This window comes from Erpetoichthys calabaricus, chromosome 12, assembly GCF_900747795.2.
Source record: "Erpetoichthys calabaricus chromosome 12, fErpCal1.3, whole genome shotgun sequence".
Classification (NCBI taxonomy): domain Eukaryota; kingdom Metazoa; phylum Chordata; class Cladistia; order Polypteriformes; family Polypteridae; genus Erpetoichthys; species Erpetoichthys calabaricus.
In genome coordinates, this window is record NC_041405.2 from 151,646,467 (window position 1) to 151,666,434 (window position 19,968).

The 19,968-nt window shown below is 41.8% G+C and overlaps 1 protein-coding gene across 1 annotated transcript in view; it reads left to right on the forward strand.

The window, feature by feature from the left end:
* ano8b (anoctamin 8b) overlaps positions 1–19,968 on the forward strand; it is a 159,001-nt gene that overhangs the window by 97,721 nt on the left and 41,312 nt on the right. The window contains exons 11-12 of the mRNA XM_028816572.2: positions 639–694; positions 12,622–12,696. Of these exons, the coding sequence (XP_028672405.2) occupies positions 639–694; positions 12,622–12,696 (131 nt within the window). The remainder of the gene's footprint in view (positions 1–638; positions 695–12,621; positions 12,697–19,968) is intronic.

A 19,968-nucleotide genomic window follows, 5' to 3' on the forward strand; every position in this document is an offset into this window, starting at 1 on the left:
TCCAATTATTTAAGCTCTCTTCTAGTTCTCCCAACAAACGTGTGCAGGCCATTTTAGAATCTCTTTCTAGAATAACACTTGACCTCTTGTCACACTTGCTTTGCTTTGCTTGATGACATGTATAAGGCATGCATGTTCTCAGGTCTCTGGTTTCCTACCAGCCATTTCAGGTGGTTTAGGTATGTGGTTAGGACATGTACAAGGCTGGGCCAGAATATTGGCTCAGAACATGCTGGAGGGATGAAATCTCTTGATTGTACTGGAAGTGTCTGTGTAGTCCAAAGGAAGATGTGTCAACAGTTTCTTAGAATTAGGGAAGCCTGGTCAGTTTAGCTCAGCTTGTTTCTACCATAAGACAGATGGAACAAAAATGATGATGATGATGATGATTGATGAACGTATGGATCACCATGCTGGTTAGTAACCAGTTCCCTTTCTTTTCCACAAGTTTTAATCGACACTCCTGGGTGTGTGTTCATTCAAGCAAATATTGCACAAAGATGTTAACTTTATGTTCTTTAGATGACAGTATTGTTTTCAAATTGGGTAGACTGGTTGCGTCAGGAACCAAGAGTTCTCCGGAATCATCCCCTCATTAACTAAAACATGGCTTCCTTTTTGTTTATCATTCTTTGCAGAGAACTACAGACTCCAGAGTGCCTATGAGAAAAACCTCATCATTAAAATGGTTCTGGTGAGTATCAAATGTCAACGATCAAAGCCGTTGTCAGCTACTGAATTTCAGACTAGTCTGGAGTTCCATTTGGACGTTTAGTTTTATAAAATTTATATTTGATGCTTTTGTTCCAAGACTAAGGCTTCGCCCACACTAGTATGTTTTTGTTAAAACGCAGACTTCATTTTCACGTTAAGAAGTTTTCACGCTCCTATTCTGTTAGCTTTGTTCCAAATCATTGGGTCATAGCAGTCGCAAGGACATCAAGATTCACACCATCCGAAGATGGGCAATTTGTTTATTTTTTTACAGGGACCCCCTGGAACACACGCAGCCTTGACCCGGCATACACCCATTCACTCACAGAGCTACTGATAAGTGGCTCAAAGTGTTGATGGAGATAATTATTTACATACACAAAACAGAACGAAACAACAGACACTACTCAATAAATAATGAACACTGATAATGAAGTCCAACACGATCCAGTATAGTAGTAGCAGATAACAACGAATGAGTGGAATGATCAACCCCCTGTGAACAGCCCTCTGAAAGAAATGCAAAGTTTTGTCCTACCAGGTTCCAGTTGTAGTGTGAAGACTTGGTATGATTGGCAGCGCTCTGCAAACAAAGATGACTCCAACCAAGATGAAATCACATGCACAAGCAGAGACAAAACAGCACATACTTCCAAATATAAACTGTAATCCACCTTGGTTGAGTTGTAATTTAATAGTGTGTGTGATGCGTGAAAACAAAAATGGACAGATGATCGCGATCCCCTTGGTGTTTTTTTGGCTCCTTTTTAAAGAAAGTGCTTGGTTAATCGCTGGGAGAAGGCCACGGGGCAGACCCAGGACACAATGGAGGGATTATATCTCCCAGCTGCCTTTGGAACGCCTCGGGGTCCTCCCAGAGGAGCTGGAGGAGGTAGCCGGGGAGAGGGAGGTCTGGGCTTCCCTGCTTAGGCTGCTGCCCCCGCGACCCGACCTTGGAGAAGCAGTAGATAATGGATGGATGGATTGGTTAATCTTTTCAGCAACCCCTGTACTCTCCGAATCGGCCCAATAGTGTAATACTGCCGGGGCTTCTGGGAGTTGTAGGCTATTTTAAGTAGCGGTGTGACACTATTGGTCAAAAGTTTTAGAACACCTCAGTTTTTCTTCAAATTCAATCAGTTGAAATACAATAAACGACTTAAAATGTTGAAAAGGTAAGCAGTAAACTGCCAGAGGTTTAAATTTAGAGTTTAGGTTAGAAAAAAAACTGAAAAAAATAGATTACATTTCAGAATATTACAAATGGGTTTTCTCCAGGGAACAACTAATAGGTTACAACCTACAGATGTTCTGCAGCAACTGAAGTAAATTAAGCAAACAATTTGCACAGGTGTTCCAACTTCTGTTGATTACTTCAAAGCCCTCTGTCTGCCTTAAAGCAGAGTTGAAACAGGCTCCTGTGTTACTACGCCCTCTGAAGTGCTACTTGGACAATATTCTAGTGATAATGGCAAGAAAATGGAAATTAACAAAAGAAATGAGACAGAGCATTATTATCCTTAGAAGTGTAGGCCTTTGATTTAGAGAAATTGCAAAAACAAAAAATAATAATAAAAATATCAAAGTGTCGGTGAGTCCGGTGGTGTCCTACACAATCCAAAGCCAATTGGAAACTGGATGAAACTCTGATGGGATGAGATCTGGCAGAGCCAAAGTCACGAGCCAATCAGAAGACAAGTTTCTGAGGGTCACCAGCTTGCCTGATCACAGGCGCCTCACAGCGCAACAGCTTTAAGCGCAGCTTAACAGTGCAGGTCGAAAAACAGCAAATGTCGGTTTGCACTGTGAAGAGGAGACTTTGTGCTGTAGGTTTGACATGGCGAGTGGCAGGAAGAAAGCCGTTCCTTAAAGGACAGAATAGTCTTATGAAGTGATGAGTCCAAATTTGAAATCTTTGGTTAATCGTTTGTACACCGTGAAGTTGGTGACAAGATGGTTCCTCAATGAGTGACACCAACTGTCAAACATGGAAGAGGAAGTGTGATGGTCTGCGGTTCTTTTACTGGAGGCAGAGTTGGTGATTTGCACAGACTGACTGGCATTCTGAATCAAAAGGGTTACCACATCTTTGATGACAGTAAAAGGTGCAGGAAATTTTGCACACTTAGTGAATCCTTGACTTTGTGGGCGGTACGATGGCGCAGTGATAGCGCTGCTGCCTCACAGTTAGGAGACCTGGGTTCACTTCCCGGGTCCTCCCTGCGTGGAGTTTGCATGTTCTCCCCGTGTCTGCATCGGTTTCCTCTCACAGTCCAAAGACATGCAGGTTAGGTGCATTGCCGATCCTAAATTGTCTCTAGTGTGGGTGTGTGTGCCCTGCGGTGGGCTGGCACCCTGCCTGGGGTTTGTTTCCTACCTTGCACCCTGTGTTGGCTGGGATTGACTCCAGCAGACCCCCGTGACCCAGTAGTTAGGATATAGCGGGTTGGATAATGGATGGATGTTTATTTGTTCTTTGCCTTGATTACATCAAACATTAAGACATTAAACATTAAACATGCAGATGGTGCAGACCTATAAATACCTGGGAGTGCAGCTGGATGATAAATTAGACTGCCAATACTGATGCTCTGTGTAAGAAAGGACAGAGCCGGTTATACTTCCTTAGAAGGCTGGCGTCCTTCAACATCTGCAATAAGATGCTGCAGATGTTCTATCAGACGGTTGTGGCGAGCGCCCTCTTCTACGCGGTGGTGTGCTGGGGAGGCAGCATTAAGAAGAAAGACGCCTCACGCCTGGACAAACTGGTGAGGAAGGCAGGCTCTATTGTTGGCATGGAGCTGGACAGTCTGACATCTGTGGCAGAGCAACGGGCGCTCAGCAGGCTCCTATCAATCATGGAGAATCCACTGCATCCACTAAATAGTGTCATCTCTAGACAGAGGAGCAGCTTCAGTGACAGACTGCTGTCACCATCCTGCTCCACTGACAGACTGAGGAGATCGTTCTTCCCCCAAACTATGCGACTCTTCAATTCCACCCGGGGGGGTAAACGTTAACATTATACAAAGTTACTGTCTGTTTTTACCTGCATTATTATCAATCTTTAATTTAATATTGTTTTTTGTATCAGTAAGGTGCTGCTGGAGTATGTGAATTTCCCCTTGGGATTAATAAAGTATCTATCTATCTATCTATCTATCTATCTATCTATCTATCTATCTATCTATCTATCTATCTATCTATCTATCTATCTATCTATCTATCTATCAATTATATAGTGCCCTCTATCTATCTATCTATCTATCTATCTATCTATCTATCTATCTATCTATCTATCTATCTATCTATCTATCTATCTATCTATCTATCTATCTATCTATCAATTATATAGTGCCCTCTATCTATCTATCTATCTATCTATCTATCTATCTATCTATCTATCTATCTATCTATCTATCTATCTATCTATCTATCTATCTATCTATCTATCAATTATATAGTGCCCTCTATCTATCTATCTATCTATCTATCTATCTATCTATCTATCTATCTATCTATCTATCTATCTATCTATCTATCTATCTATCAATTATATAGTGCCCTCTATCTATCTATCTATCTATCTATCTATCTATCTATCTATCTATCTATCTATCTATCTATCTATCTATCTATCTATCAATTATATAGTGCCCTCTATCTATCTATCTATCTATCTATCTATCTATCTATCTATCTATCTATCTATCTATCTATCAATTATATAGTGCCCTCTATCTATCTATCTATCTATCTATCTATCTATCTATCTATCTATCTATCTATCTATCTATCTATCTATCTATCTATCTATCTATCTATCAATTATATAGTGCCATCTATCTATCTATCTATCTATCTATCTATCTATCTATCTATCTATCTATCTATCTATCTATCTATCTATCAATTATATAGTGCCATCTATCTATCTATCTATCTATCTATCTATCTATCTATCTATCTATCTATCTATCTATCTATCTATCTATCTATCTATCTATCAATTATATAGTGCCCTCTATCTATCTATCTATCTATCTATCTATCTATCTATCTATCTATCTATCTATCTATCTATCTATCTATCTATCTATCTATCTATCAATTATATAGTGCCCTCTATCTATCTATCTATCTATCTATCTATCTATCTATCTATCTATCTATCTATCTATCTATCTATCTATCTATCTATCTATCTATCAATTATATAATGCCATCTATCTATCTATCTATCTATCTATCTATCTATCTATCTATCTATCTATCTATCTATCTATCTATCTATCTATCTATCTATCTATCTATCTATCAATTATATAGTGCCCTCTATCTATCTATCTATCTATCTATCTATCTATCTATCTATCTATCTATCTATCTATCTATCTATCTATCTATCTATCTATCTATCTATCAATTATATAGTGCCCTCTATCTATCTATCTATCTATCTATCTATCTATCTATCTATCTATCTATCTATCTATCTATCTATCTATCTATCTATCTATCTATCTATCTATCTATCAATTATATAGTGCCCTCTATCTATCTATCTATCTATCTATCTATCTATCTATCTATCTATCTATCTATCTATCTATCTATCTATCTATCTATCTATCTATCAATTATATAGTGCCCTCTATCTATCTATCTATCTATCTATCTATCTATCTATCTATCTATCTATCTATCTATCTATCTATCTATCTATCTATCTATCTATCTATCTATCTATCTATCTATCTATCTATCTATTATATAGTGCCCTTTATCTATCTGTCTATCTATCTATCTATCTGAACCGCATGCATTTCTATTAAAACTGAAAAATCTGAGGTGTTCTAAAACTTTTGACCGGTAGTGTGTATTCCCCACCTCCACATCGTTGTGTGTTGGAGATGTTAAGTGTTTTCTACCAAATCGGTCACCAGCTCTTTTAAGTAGTGATTTTCTTACTTTGTTTCAATTTCCAGTTAGTTTGGTTGCATTTCATACTGGAAACTTTCAAGCAAACTAAAGAAAACAAAAAAAAAATTCCAGTGCACTTGCCGTGGGCTTCTTTCATTGGGCAGGAACATTTCATTTTCCTGACATAAAAAAAAAATATTGGAAGGTCGACAATAGCTGTGTTTATGCACCGCCGTATTTTCCACAATTATTTCTTTATTTACCAAACACAGCTCTTGAGCCAAATGCTTATGATCAGGAAAATGTGAAAATCCATAAAAATGATATGCTAGTGTGCATGGTACAGACAGGGCAAGCACATTTCAAATAGCTGAGTGTACAAAAAGAAGGCAATCACATCCGAGCGCACACATGTTGAGGTGCTTTAGTTTGTGACAGCCGACATGTCAGGTGAGTTTCATTTAATGGTGTCACTTTGCACATTTTTTCTCCACTAGCCACCATAAGAACGTAACCTGTGGTGAGCATATTCCAAATAACATGACTACTGTTGTAACTGCTGCAACTATTTGTTAATAGTGTTCTTTTTGGAATGTTTGATTAACATTTACTACATGCGTCAAAGTTACTGTGCCTCCGTATCCACATAGCGCCTGAAGAGCGATCACATTGAGAGGACACCTCCACCTTCGTGCATCACTTTCATGGGGGGTTTGATCGATGGTCTCACAGGGCGCTGCTCTTTGTTTCTCGACACCTCAGCATGTATTTTGATTGACCCAATCAGAAGTGAATTTACATCTTTGTTTTTTCTTTGATCGTGTATGTGAGTGACCTGCTCTGGTTGACTGGTAATTGTGTGAGATGTTTTATGCAACTTATGCCACATTCGTACCTCTCTGTGTATTTCTATTTGCCCTCTAATTGTATTTATTTTTCGACTTTGCTGTGACTGAAATTCGCTGGTTACTAACTGCAGATGCTTGGCGTGTGACTACCACAACATGCACAATTTCACCCATAATGCACGGTGTTTGTTGTCGTTAGATCCATCCTGTGTCGGATCATATTTATACCTTATGCAAACTTCTCCAAGGTTCACTTGGTACCACACTGGGACCACCCTTTCCGTAAGATCGATTGGCCTGTTCACATCTATGTAATGAACCAGACTATAAGGGAAGTCACTCCCATAGTGTGAAAACCCCTTTAGTCCAAACTACCCTGCTGTTTTTAACCCTCGAAAACAAAGACTTTGGAAAATGCTCTCAATAGTCATATATTTCTGAAAAAACCCATCTCAGTGCTGCAGTGTCGATAGGGAAAAACATAAACTTCAAAACGCAGACTGTAATCACGCTCTGCTTTGTTTGTCCGTATTATGTAGCCCTTCCCTGATTGGGTCCTGTTCATAATAACGTCTCTTTCTCTGATTGGAAATAAAACATTTTCCAACATAACGGACACAGACAAATTGCTTTCCATGCCACTTGTTGTGTTCCTTACCTGTATGTACAGTCTGTAGAAAAGGCGCTGTATAGGCGCCTAACCCGGCACAGAATGACACAGAGGCATGTACAGTGCATCCGGAAAGTATTCACAGCGCATCACTTTTTCCACATTTTGTTACGTTACAGCCTTATTCCAAAATGGATTAAGTTAATTTTTTTCCTCAGAATTCTACACACAACACCCCATAATAACAACGTGAAAAAAGTTTACTTGAGATTTTTGCAAATTTATTAAAAATCAAAAAACTGAGAAATTCCATGTCCATAAGTATTCACAGCCTTTGCTCAATACTTTGTCGATGCACCTTTGGCAGCAATTACAGCCTCAAGTCTTGTTGAATATGATGCCACCAGCTTGGCACACCTATCTTTGGCCAGTTTCGCCCATTCCTCTTTGCAGCACCTCTCAAGCTCCATCAGGTTGGATGGGAAGCGTCGGTGCACAGCCATTTTAAGATCTCTCCAGAGATGTTCAATCGGATTCAAGTCTGGGCTCTGGCTGGGCCACTCAAGGACATTCACAGAGTTGTCCTGAAGCCACTCCTTTGATATCTTGGCTGTGTGCTTAGGGTCGTTGTCCTGCTGAAAGATGAACCGTCGCCCCAGTCTGAGGTCAAGAGCGCTCTGGAGCAGGTTTTCATCCAGGATGTCTCTGTACATTGCTGCAGTCATCTTTCCCTTTATCCTGACTAGTCTCCCAGTCCATGCCGCTGAAAAACATCCCCACAGCATGATGCTGCCACCACCATGCTTCACTGTAGGGATGGTATTGGCCTGGTGATGAGCAGTGTCTGGTTTCCTCCAAACGTGACGCCTGGAATTCACACCAGAGAGTTCAATCTTTGTCTCATCAGACCAGAGAATTTTCTTTCTCATGGTCTGAGAGTCCTTCAGGTGCCTTTTGGCAAACTCCAGGTGGGCTGCCATGTGCCTTTTACTAAGGAGTGGCTTCCGTCTGGCCTCTGTACCATACAGGCCTGATTGGTGGATTGCTGCAGAGATGGTTGTCCTTCTGGAAGGTTCTCCTCTCTCCACAGAGGACCTCTGGAGCTCAGACAGAGTGACCATCGGGTTCTTGGTCACCTCCCTGACTAAGGCCCTTCTCCCCCGATCGCTCAGTTTAGATGGCCGGCCAGCTCTAGGAAGAGTCCTGGTGGTTTCGAACTTTTTCTACTTATGGATGATGGAGGCCACTGTGCTCATTGGGACCTTCAAAGCAGCAGACATTTTTCTGTAACCTTCCCCAGATTTGTGCCTGGAGACAATCCTGTCTGGGAGGTCTACAGACAATTCCTTTGACTTCATGCTTGGTTTGTGCTCTGACATGAACTGTCAACTGTGGGACCTTCTATAGACAGGTGTGTGCCTTTCCAAATCATGTCCAGTCAACTGAATTTACCACAGGTGGACTCCAATGAAGCTGCAGAAACATCTCAGGGATGATCAGGGGAAACAGGATGCACCTGTGATCAATTTTGAGCTTAACGGCAAAGGCTGTGAATACTTATGTACATGTGCTTTCTCAATGTTTTTATTTTTAATAAATTTGCAAAAATCTCAAGTAAACTTTTTTCACATTGTCATTATGGGGTGTTGTGTGTAGAATTCTGAGGAAAAAAATGAATTTAATCCATTTTGGAATAAGGCTGTAACATAACAAAATGTGGAAACAGTGATGCGCTGTGAATACTTTCTGGATGCACTGTATGTTATGCACTAATTTATAGGTAAACATTTAATATAACTTAAATAACTAGCAAATGGCTCTCACGTCCATGATGGCTCATGGGTAGTTTGAACACGCACAGCACAGCACTCTGCCGTTAGTCTAGTTGAAGCCAATGTCGCTCCTCTATGGGATTGTAGAGTTGTTGAATTACACGTCATTGTGAGATCTCTTTGGGCAAGACTGAAACCTGTGGAAATTCACCTAAAGATGTCGGTTCAATATGGAAGTGCAAACTGCAGGACTCAATAACAAGTTTATGAATGGGTAGAAAGATTTAAAGTGGGAATAACAAGTGAAAGCAATGAAGATCCGACTGGTCGACCATCAACATTGTGCACACAGGCTCACATCAACATGGACGGATTAGGTCGTTCCTGTTGTTGCACATTTGGATATCAGCTCTGGATCTGCACATGCCAGAGGGCGTGATGACTTGGAGTACCATAAGGTTTGCACAAGGTGGGTACCCAAAGAGTTTGCTGATCTGCACAAACCAACCATTCCTTTAGGGAATTTCAGGACGTTTCACTCCCTCTGCCCAAAGAAATCTCTCTATTTGTTTAACAACGGTCCAATTCAGCAGTGGAAATTCCATGTTCATTTGACTTTGAATACGAGCAACGCTCTGCCGTTAGTCAAGTTGAAGCCAAACTACCCATAAGCCACTGCAGAGATGCTGAAATTGCATCCGGTCCTACCCATTGTTGGTTACAACATAATTGATTAACCCCTGTATAATTGTACTTAAGTATAGCATGATTGTGGCTGAGTGAAAAACATCAAGTCTCAACTGTGGGACCTTCTATAGACAGGTGTGTGCCTTTCCAAATCATGTCCAGTCAACTGAATTTACCACAGGTGGACTCCAATGAAGCTGCAGAAACATCTCAGGGATGATCAGGGGAAACAGGATGCACCTGTGATCAATTTTGAGCTTAACGGCAAAGGCTGTGAATACTTATATACATGTGCCTTCTCAATGTTTTTATTTTTAATAAATTTGCAAAAAATCTCAAGTAAACTTTTTTCACGTTGTCATTATGGGGTGTTGTGTGTAGAATTCTGAGGAAAAAAATGAATTTAATCCATTTTGGAATAAGGCTGTAACATAACAAAATGTGGAAAAAGTGATGCGCTGGGAATACTTTCCGGATGCACTTTATAAAACACATGGACTTTTATTTTCTTCTTCACCTGTGGGCACACGTCTTCCCCGTGACCCACAGGCAATACACAGTCCCACAAGCACTCTTTTCCACACCAAAAATTCCTTTTCTACTCTCCCACCACTCCTCCTTAAGAGTAGTCCTCCTCCTCCCGACCCTGGCTCTTTGAGTGGTGGTGACTGGCCCTTTTTATACCCCACCCGGAAGCGTTCCAGGTGCTTGACCACCTGGTCCTAATTGCATTTCCGGGTGGGGCTGAAGATTCGACCAGCCGGGCTGCAGACTCCATGCAGCTCCCCCTAGCGGCCATCCGAGCCCCCAACCAGGCTGTGGAGGACTTCATCTCCCATGGAGCCATGCGCCAGGTTGGGGAATCATCGTCCACCAGGGAGGCTGCCACCAAAACGCCCCGGGGGAGGTATTGAAGTGTCCATGGCTGCTCCCCCGGAATAGATGCAGCAGGGGCGTCCCTGCCGGGCATGGGACCCGGCTGTCCTTTACAAGTCATATGAAAAAGTTTGGGAACCCCTCTTAATTCTTTGGATTTGTGTTTCTCATTTCCTGAGCTTTCAAAGTAGCAACTTCCTTTTAATATTATGATATGCCTTATGGAAACAGTAGTATTTCAGCAGTGACATTAAGTTTAGTGTATTAACAGAAAATATGCAATATGCATCATAAGAAAATTAGACAGGTGCATAAATGTGGGCCCCCCAACAGAGATATAACATCAATACTTAGTTGATCCTCCTTTTGCTAATCTAACAGCCTCTAGACGCTGTCCTCCTATAGCCTTTTACGAGTGTCTGGATTCAGGATGGAGGTATTGTTGACCATTCTTCATACAAAATCTCTCCAGTTCAGTTCAATTTGATGGACAGCCTGCTTCAAATCATCCCATAGATTTTCAATGATATTCAAGTCAGGGGACTGTGACGGCCATTCCAGAACATTGTACTTCTCCCTCTGCATGAATGCCTTTGTAGATTTCGAACTGTGTTTTGGGTCATTGTCTTGTTGGAATATCCAACCCCTGCGTAACTTCAACTTTGTGACTGATGCTTGAACATTATCCTGAAGAATTTGTTGATATTGGGTTGAATTCATCCGACCCTCGACTTTAACAAGGGCCCAAGTCCCTGAACTAGCCACACAGCCCCACAGCATGATGGAACCTCCACCAAATTTGACAGTAGCTAGCAGGTATTTTTCTTGGAATGCGGTGTTCTTCTTCCACCATGCGCTCTTTGTTATGACCAAATAACTCCATTTTTGTCTCATCAGTCCAAAGCACTTTGTTCCAAAATGAATCTGGCTTGTCTAAATGAGCATTGGCATAAAACAAGCGACTCTGTTTGTGGTGTGAGTGCAGAAAGGGCTTCTTTCTCATCACCCTGCCATACAGATGTTCTTTGTGCAAATTGTGCTGAAATGTAGAACGATGTACAGATACACCATCTGCAGCAAGATGTTCTTGCAGGTCTTTGGAGGTGATCTGTGGGTTGTCTGTAACCATTCTCACAATCCTGTGCATATGCCGCTCATGTATTTGTCTTGGTCTTCCAGACCTGCTGGGTGTAACAGCAACTGTGCCTGTGGCCTTCCATTTCCTGATTCCATTCCTTACAGTTGAAACTGACAGTTTAAACCTCTGAGATGGCTTTTTGTAGCCTTCCCCTAAACCAGGAGACTCAACAATCTTTGTTTTCAGATCTTTTGAGAGTTGCTTTGAGGATCCCATGCTGTCACTCTTCAGAGGAGAGTCAAAGGGAAGGAAGCCCAACTTGTAATTGACCACCTTAAATACCTTTATATCTCATGATTGGACACACCTGTCTATGAAGTTCAAGGCTTAAGGAGCTCATCACACCAAGTAATCAGCACTGAGCAGTGACAGGCATTCAAATCAGCACAATGACAAGGGGACCCACATTTGTGCACAGCCAGTTTTTCACATTTGATTTAATTTCATACAACTAAATATCTCACTAAATATCTTTGTTCAGAAAACACCGCAGTACTCAGATGTTCCTAGGAAATAAAAGACATAACACTGTTATCTTTTATGTTGTAAGGAGAGTCAATTATTATGCAGGCTGAGAGGGGGTCCCAAACTGTTTCATATGACTGAATCTAAATTGCATTTTGTACAGTTTTGAATGTTGCATACGTACGCAGAAGACAAATAATTTATCGGTGGCTAGAGTTTTGTGTTAAATCCCATGGCCGGTGGTGTAGCCATCCCTTCAAGGATTTTCCCAGCAATGTCCAATGTAGGCGAACATCTACGTCAGTTGAGATTTCAGTCGATTTTGCGTGCTTTCATATATGATGGAAAAACGCTAGTGTGGGCGGAGATCGTTATCATTTAAAGGAGAACGTTAATAAGTGTGGATGCTGCTAAGAGTCTACAAGCTTTTCCCTAAAAGCAGGATGACTTTTGACTTTTCTTGTTTGTTATAAAATTTTAATAGCTTTTGAACCCTTTGCAGGGAAATGTAATTTTTTTGAACGTGTTTTATTGTGATTATGCAAATTCACTTTTGTCTGTTCTCTTTGTCCTTTTTATCTCTTCCAGTTTCAGTTTGTAAATTCTTATCTTAGCCTTTTTTACATTGGTTTCTACCTCAAAGATATGGAGCGACTAAAAGAGGTGAGGAAATTCTTCAGTCTCATAACGTTTTACCAAAGTAAGTCATTGCCAACAATTTTCTTACGGTTGTTTTACGTTTTCTTTATTTATCCTTTGCTACTGATATTTGTTTTCCTATTTATACAAAGTTTAACCAGCATACACTGCAGACCTAATCCATAAAACTTAAAAACTTAAATAATATTAAAAAATGACATCCTAATAACGACAATTAGCAATAAATGGAGTAGACATGTGGGCAGACGACGTGGAATGATGAAAGGCTACAGCGACTTCAGTGTGCTCAAGAGGTACTCGGACCCCTTCACTTTTTTCACATTTTGTTGTGTTGCCACCTTGTGCTAAAATCATTTAAATCCATTTTTTACCTCATCAAGCAACATTCAATAACAAACACTGGATATTAGACATTTTCGCAAAACTATTAAAAATAAAAAACTGAACTATCCCCATGGACACAAGTATTCAGGCCCTTTATCTCAGTACTTCGGTGAAGCCCCTCTGGCAGCCATTCCATCCTGGAGTCCTTTTGGGTTTGACGTCACAAGTGTCACACCCCTTCATTTGGGGGATTTTCTGCCAAGAATCTCTGCAGATCCTCTCAGGATTTGCCAGGTTGGATAGAAACTGTCCAGAAATGTCTGATTGACTGTGGGACATTCCCAGAGTTGACCGTAACACACTCTTGTCTTGTCCTTGCTTTGTGCTTTGGGAAGTTGAACATTTGGACCATTTTGAGGTCCAGAGCACTCTGGAGGTGGTTGTTCATGAAGGACATCTCTGTACTTTGCTCCATTCACCAACCCTGACTTGTCTCCAAGTCCTTCCCGCTGAAAAACAATCCCACCAGCATGATGCCACCACCACCCTAATACAATACTAGAATTGTATTGCTCAGGTGATGCACATAGCAGGGTGTCATGGAGACACAACACTAACCGTGGTTTCATCAGACCAGAGGATCTGGCTTTTCATGGCCTGAGAGTCCTTTAGGTGCCTGTTTGAAAACTTGAAGTAGGCTTCCATGTGCCTTTTACCAGGAGAGGCTTCTATCTGACCATTCTATCATAAAGTCCAAATCGATGGAGTGTTGCAGTGAAGATTGTTCTTCTGGAAGTTTCTTCTCTTCTGGAAGTTTCCTGGAGTCTCGGTCAGAGTGACTATCGAGTTCCTGGTGACCTCTTTTACCAAACTCATTCTCTCTCAGTTGCTCACTTTGACCGGGTCACCAGACCTAAGAAAAATCGTGGTTGTTCCAAACGTCTTCCATTTAGGAATTATGGAGGTCACTGTAAGTCTTGTAAGCTTCCTCAGATCTGTGGCTCAACACAATCTTGTCTCTAAGCTCCACAGACAATTCCTTTGACTTCATGTCTTGGCTTTTGTCATCTGTGGGTTTTCTCTAGGCAGTTGTGTTGGTGGACAGATGTGTTTAGTTCTCCCCAGAGGTGTTTGACTGGGTTCCAGCTGGGCCACTCATGGACATTCCCTGAGTTGTCTTGTGTTGTCTACATTTACTCTTTAGAGTCACTGCCCTATTAGATGGTGAACCTATGGCCACGTCTGAGGTTCAGCAGGTTTGCATTTAAGATATCTCTGTGCTTTGCTCCATTTAGCTTTTATGCCACTCTGTCTAGTTTCCAAGTCCCTGCTGCTAAAGAACAACCATTGGGGTGGTATTGTGTAGGTAAAGAGTGCTACCTGGCTTCTTCCAGACATGACAACATCTTACAGTCTTTATAAGTCCATTAGATGCCCTTTTGTGAACTCCAAGCAGAACTCCGTGCATATTCTACTGAGGAGAGGCTTCCCTCCTGACACTTTGTCATAAAGCCCAGATAGAAGGAATATTGCAGTGCTGGTTGTTCTCTTTCTGGAATTTTTTCCCAGGTTCTCTGAAGCTGAGCCAGAGTGACCATTGGGTTTTTTGTCACCTCTCCTACCAAGGCCCTTCTCCTATGATTGCTCAGTTTGGCCAGGTGGCCAGCTCTATTAAGAGTCATTGTTGTTCCTAATTTCTTCCATTTAAGAATTATGGGGGGTCACTGTGCTCTTGGGAACCTTCAGTGCAACAGGAACTTTTTGTTGCCTTCCCCAGATTTGTGCCTTGACACCATCTTTCCTCTAAGCTCTGCTGTGCAACCACTGAGCTCCAAACCACAGACACAGTAATAAAGCACACATTTTTAGAATAAAAGATTCTTATTCTTCACAAGCACCTCTTCACAATCATCCAATAATCGGCCACAGTAAAAATACAAATAAATTCACAGATTCTTCCTCCTCTATACGTTCATCTGAGTGTTGCCTCCCAACTCTGACTCAGTGATATGAGGTAGTGGGCTCTCTTTTATTCCAGACCTGGGAGTGCTTTCAGTGACATTTCTTCTGGGAAACACTTCTGGGCCGTAAGAAAAGTAAGGCGATCCTTTCCCAACAGTGCCCCCTATTGGCACGTAGGGACCCAAATAGGGCTGCATTTCCAGTCTCCATATCCCAAGCACCCCTGCGGGCATCCTGGCTGGGTTGCCATGTGAGGAACACTGCCACCTGATGTATGGGGAATGGAACTGTTCCCTATTCCCGGCTATTGCTGGTCCATCCATTAATTTATACCGGCCGGGTACAAAGTTATTTTCTTGTCCAGTCAGCCAGTTCTTCTGTCTTTCTTCTCCGGCCTCCCATTCAGGTAATGGATTCTCTTCCTTCCTGGCCGGGATGCCTGCTCTCCTCTTACAGCAGGCAATTCCTTTGACCTCATGGCTTGGTTTTAGCTCAACCATGGACCTTCTATGGACCTTCTCCAATCAGGTTTGATCAGGTAGACTTCAAACAAGGTGTAGAAAACATCTCAATCACAATCAATAGAATGGGATACACTGGAGGCAAATTTCAAGTGTCAGGGCAACTTGTGTCAGTAGTGGGATATTTCAGTTTTTTATACAAATAAAAAAAATATATATATATTGTTTTCACTTTGTCATTCTTAGATATTGTGTGTTGTTTAGTGAGGAATAAATGAACTTAAATGATTTTAGCACAAGGGGGCAACATAGCAAAATGTGAGAAAAGTGAAGGCGTCTGAAGATTTTCTGAATCCACTGTGAACAACCAGAACACTGGTAAAGGCAGAATGAAAATCATAAGGATGATGTTGTGTTTCAGTCTGGGTTCCTCCCCTGGTTGGGGTTCAAATTCTTGTTTTGTTCATTTTTGAGTGTTTTATGTCTGCTAATATTGTCGATCATGTAGTTTCTAGGTGTTTATGTATCTTGTATTACACAGCATGCGTTTTATGGGTGGTGTTTCTCCAACAGGTGGAGCCACCTGCCAATCACTCCAAGGGACTGCCTTCAGCCCTAAAAAGGCAGGGTTCAACCCACAATCCTTTGCGGTTCATTCAAATCCACATGGCGATTAGTGAGTGAGTTAGTTCCCTGTGATTTTCCTGTGCTTGTAGTTTACTGGTTTATTTTGACCTTTGTGTTACTTTTTATGACTTGTTTAGGAAGGAAGTGCCTAATAATGCCAGGCAGATCCTTTTACCTTTGTGCTGTGGTGAGCTTCCTTTTGTGTTTTGTGCGAGACGAGGCAGTGAGACAAAAGGACAGCTGCTGTACAGGATTTTAAATGTTCGAAGCGCTGCGCGACATGCAGATCACGCAGCTCGGCAGCAGTAAGCCAGAAGCTGATCAAGCAAAGGGGAGGTAAAAAAAAATGTATTTGTTTCCCATTGTATCGTCGTTTAAGAGGTGGTTTCAAAGGAGAGACCGCATCTCCTTAGCGTGCGTTCAGCCCCCCTCTTTACAACACGGGTGGCAGAGATGCGAAGTGGCTGGTGCATAATACGCCCTTTGGGGGGTGGTCGAGCAAAGCCCCCCAGTTATTTTATAAACTAATCCTGTGTTTTTTTGCCGTGTTACTACCTGGGTTTTTGACGGTTTCCCCCTCTAATGGGCGTTTTTGGATATTTTCAGGACTTTGTGCTTAGGAGCTCTCGCATTCATAGCAAATGATGCTGAAAATCTTAAAACCTAGATAAAGACCACCTAATTATCTCCACGTCACTAATGTGCATAAATAAAATTGAGCATATCGAGTCTTTACATTTCGGATATCCAGCCTTTTGTCTGCTTTACCTGGTGTCTGTTCCACTTGTTGTTAATTGTCATTATTAGGATACATCAATCTACGGACAACAATACAAATTTCCATACTGGATCGGTCGAGCCCCGGGTTAACAACGACCGCCACCAGTACTGTTAGCCAACAAGGTGCTGGCGGAAATTGGGCTGCTGTTGGCCGAAGAAGAAGAAGGATACAATTAAAGGAAAAGTTTAACTTCATAGGAGAGCAACAAATGACAGTTAAGCGTTTAAAACTGGAAAATACATGTACATGTCGTAGGGATGTGAATCTCACACTGTTGAACAAGAAGAGAAGAAAAAAGAGAAGCTCAATAAACGATGAGATCAGCTTGAAGGAAAACACCTGACTGATTGTGAAAATGGTCAAAAAACAGAAACCTGCAGCTACAGGGGGTCCCCCAAGGTATCCGTCAATAAGGGCGCGCACATAAAGGCGACCTTCAAAAGGGCGACCTCAATTGGGTGCGGCGAATAAAAGCGCACATAAATAAAAGTGATCTTCAAAAGGGCGACCTCAATTGAGCGCCGAATAAATGCGCACGCAGATAAAGGAGCGCTTCAAAAGGGTGACGTCAATTGGGCGCAGCGAATAAAGGCAAACGCAACAAAATTACAGAAAATTTATTAGATAAAGGCAATGATTGAACGTATAAAAAGGTGAAAGCAAGAATATTAAAACATCCAATTAATTAATGCATGAACTTCTAACAAACTACTTCTAACGAACTATTTCTAAAGCTCTCTATATTTCGTTGTTTTCAAAATTACAGAAAATTCGATTAAGGCAATGACTGAATGTATAAAAAGGTGAAAGTAAGTTACACTTGAAGCTGTAGATTATGTGCAATGCCACGTAGATATTCGAGATGCGGTCTATTAGCATAATCAAGGACAATTAATTTAATTCGCTCCGAAGGTCATTCTTTTGAAGCGCTCCTTTATTTGCGCGCGCATTTATTCGCCGCTCAATTGAGGTCGCCCTTTTGAAGGTCGCCTTTTTGTGCGCGCCCTTATTGAATAGAACCCCCAAGGTATCTGTCAATAAGGGCGCGCACGTCCCCCAAGACTGAAGCTGCAGACCACTGCCCTTAACAGTGGATTTATTACTTTAGAGTCACCTGCCGCTCAGGAGGCTTTTCTGGTTATTTCAAGTGTTCATGTTGCGTTCCAGGGGGGCTCAGATCTATGAATGAGGTCCACCGAACGTTACTGAATTTTGATCTAAACATCTCCTTCTTAAAAATACGTAAAGGCTGGGCCAATTGTGTTCACCATTGAGCTAACCTTCTCCTTTTCTCCCTCCACTCATTGCGTGTTCTTCTCCTTCTCTTTATCCCCGTCTGTCTCTGTTGAATGTGTGTCCTCCAGCTCCTGCTCATTTTCTCCCTGTCTCAGAGCATCCTGCGGCAGATTAAAGACGCCCTGCTCCCCTACATCCTCCTCAAACTGCAGCTCGTCGTCATCTACCTCAAGCGTGACCTGGCTCCCTGGGTCTGGTTGAAAGTATGGCAGGATTCCCTCCCTCCCGCTTGCTCGAATGCTTGTGCATCTGCCATCTTTTATTTTATTTTTTGCCACCTTATTCTTGGGTTGTGCCTAATTCTGCCTGCTTGGTTGATGGCGCTGGGCTGAAAGGACTCCCCGCTCTGTAATGTGTGTGGCATCGCAAGTTTCAAGTTAGCTTCCAAGTGATCCTCAGTATCTAAGCAGCTTGGGAAAGGTGGGCAAATAAAATAAGCAAATTCTCATTTCACAAAATAGGATGAACTTTTTCAGTTCTGTTTAAAGGATATGTTGACTATTTTTCATGTTGAAGTGATTTCTTCACTAACGTGGTATACATGCATTCGCCATGCTCTAAAGTTAATTGCTTTCTATAAATTTAATGAAATTTCTTTCCCACGCTGGTGCTTTACATTGTAGTCTGTGGGACACGGAGAAAGAGCTTAAAAACTCAAATACAGTCGGTTCCATAAGTATTTGGATAGTGACACGATTTTCAGAATTTTGGCTCTGTACGCCACCACAATGGATTTAAAACAAAGCGATCAAGATGTGATTAAAGTATAGACTTCCATCCATCCATTTTCTAACCCGCTGAATCCGAACACAGGGTCACGGGGGTCTGCTGGAGCCAAACCCAGCCAACACAGGGCACAAGGCAGGAACCAATCCCGGGCAGGGTGCCAACCCACTGCAGAAGTATAGACTTTCAGCTTTAATTTAAGGGATTTACCAAAAATATCATACGAGCCATTTAGGAATGACAGCCATTTTTCTGCATAGTCCCCCACACCACCCCATTTCCAGGGGCTCAGAAGTACTTGGACATTTGACTGACAGGCTGTTCCATAGCCGAGTGTCAGCAGGTCCCTCATTATTTCATTAACTATTAACTCTTTTAGGGCGGATGAGTCGACACAAGGGGTTGAGGATGGATATAAGGGGAAGAGGGTGAAAGAAAGCTGTAAATGTTGATAAAACTCACCGTTACGTTATAGGTAGACCCTCTTTGCTCGGAGGACTGTTAGACTCGTTGACTTAATAATAATTCTTTGCATTTATATAGCGCTTTTCTCACAGCACTCAGCTATTGCAGGTTAATTGCACAGAAAAGTCCCTTTTGGCATTTATGGGATTCGAACAGGCAACCTTCCGATTGCCAATGCAGATCCCTGGCCTCAGAGCCACCACTCCGCCTTGACGTTGAAACCCTGCGTGTGTGTCAGAAGTGCAGAGTAAGCAACGTCCAAAATGGCATCGACATCGGCCGAGAGATCGAAGCAAATGCACAAAACAAAATACTCTGTGCGTATTATTTCTTTCGTTCTTTGCTTTTTGTGTATTATTGCTGAATCGAACTCTGATTTATCGAACTCCGATTTTGATACAAGCGATCTGGAGATCGAAAACAAAAGTCAGGTGCCTGCATCAGCTGATCGTAGTGCTGGACACACTCGTGCAGCTGATGCGCCAATGAAAATGTTCGCCCTTGGAGGACTACATGGACATCGATCTGTGGGAGACAAGCTGGCAACTGGACTTCAGCAAACGACTCGGCCCACTGGTGGGCACTACGGATTAGCAGCCCCTTGACTACTTCAAGCCGTCATTTACCAGAAAG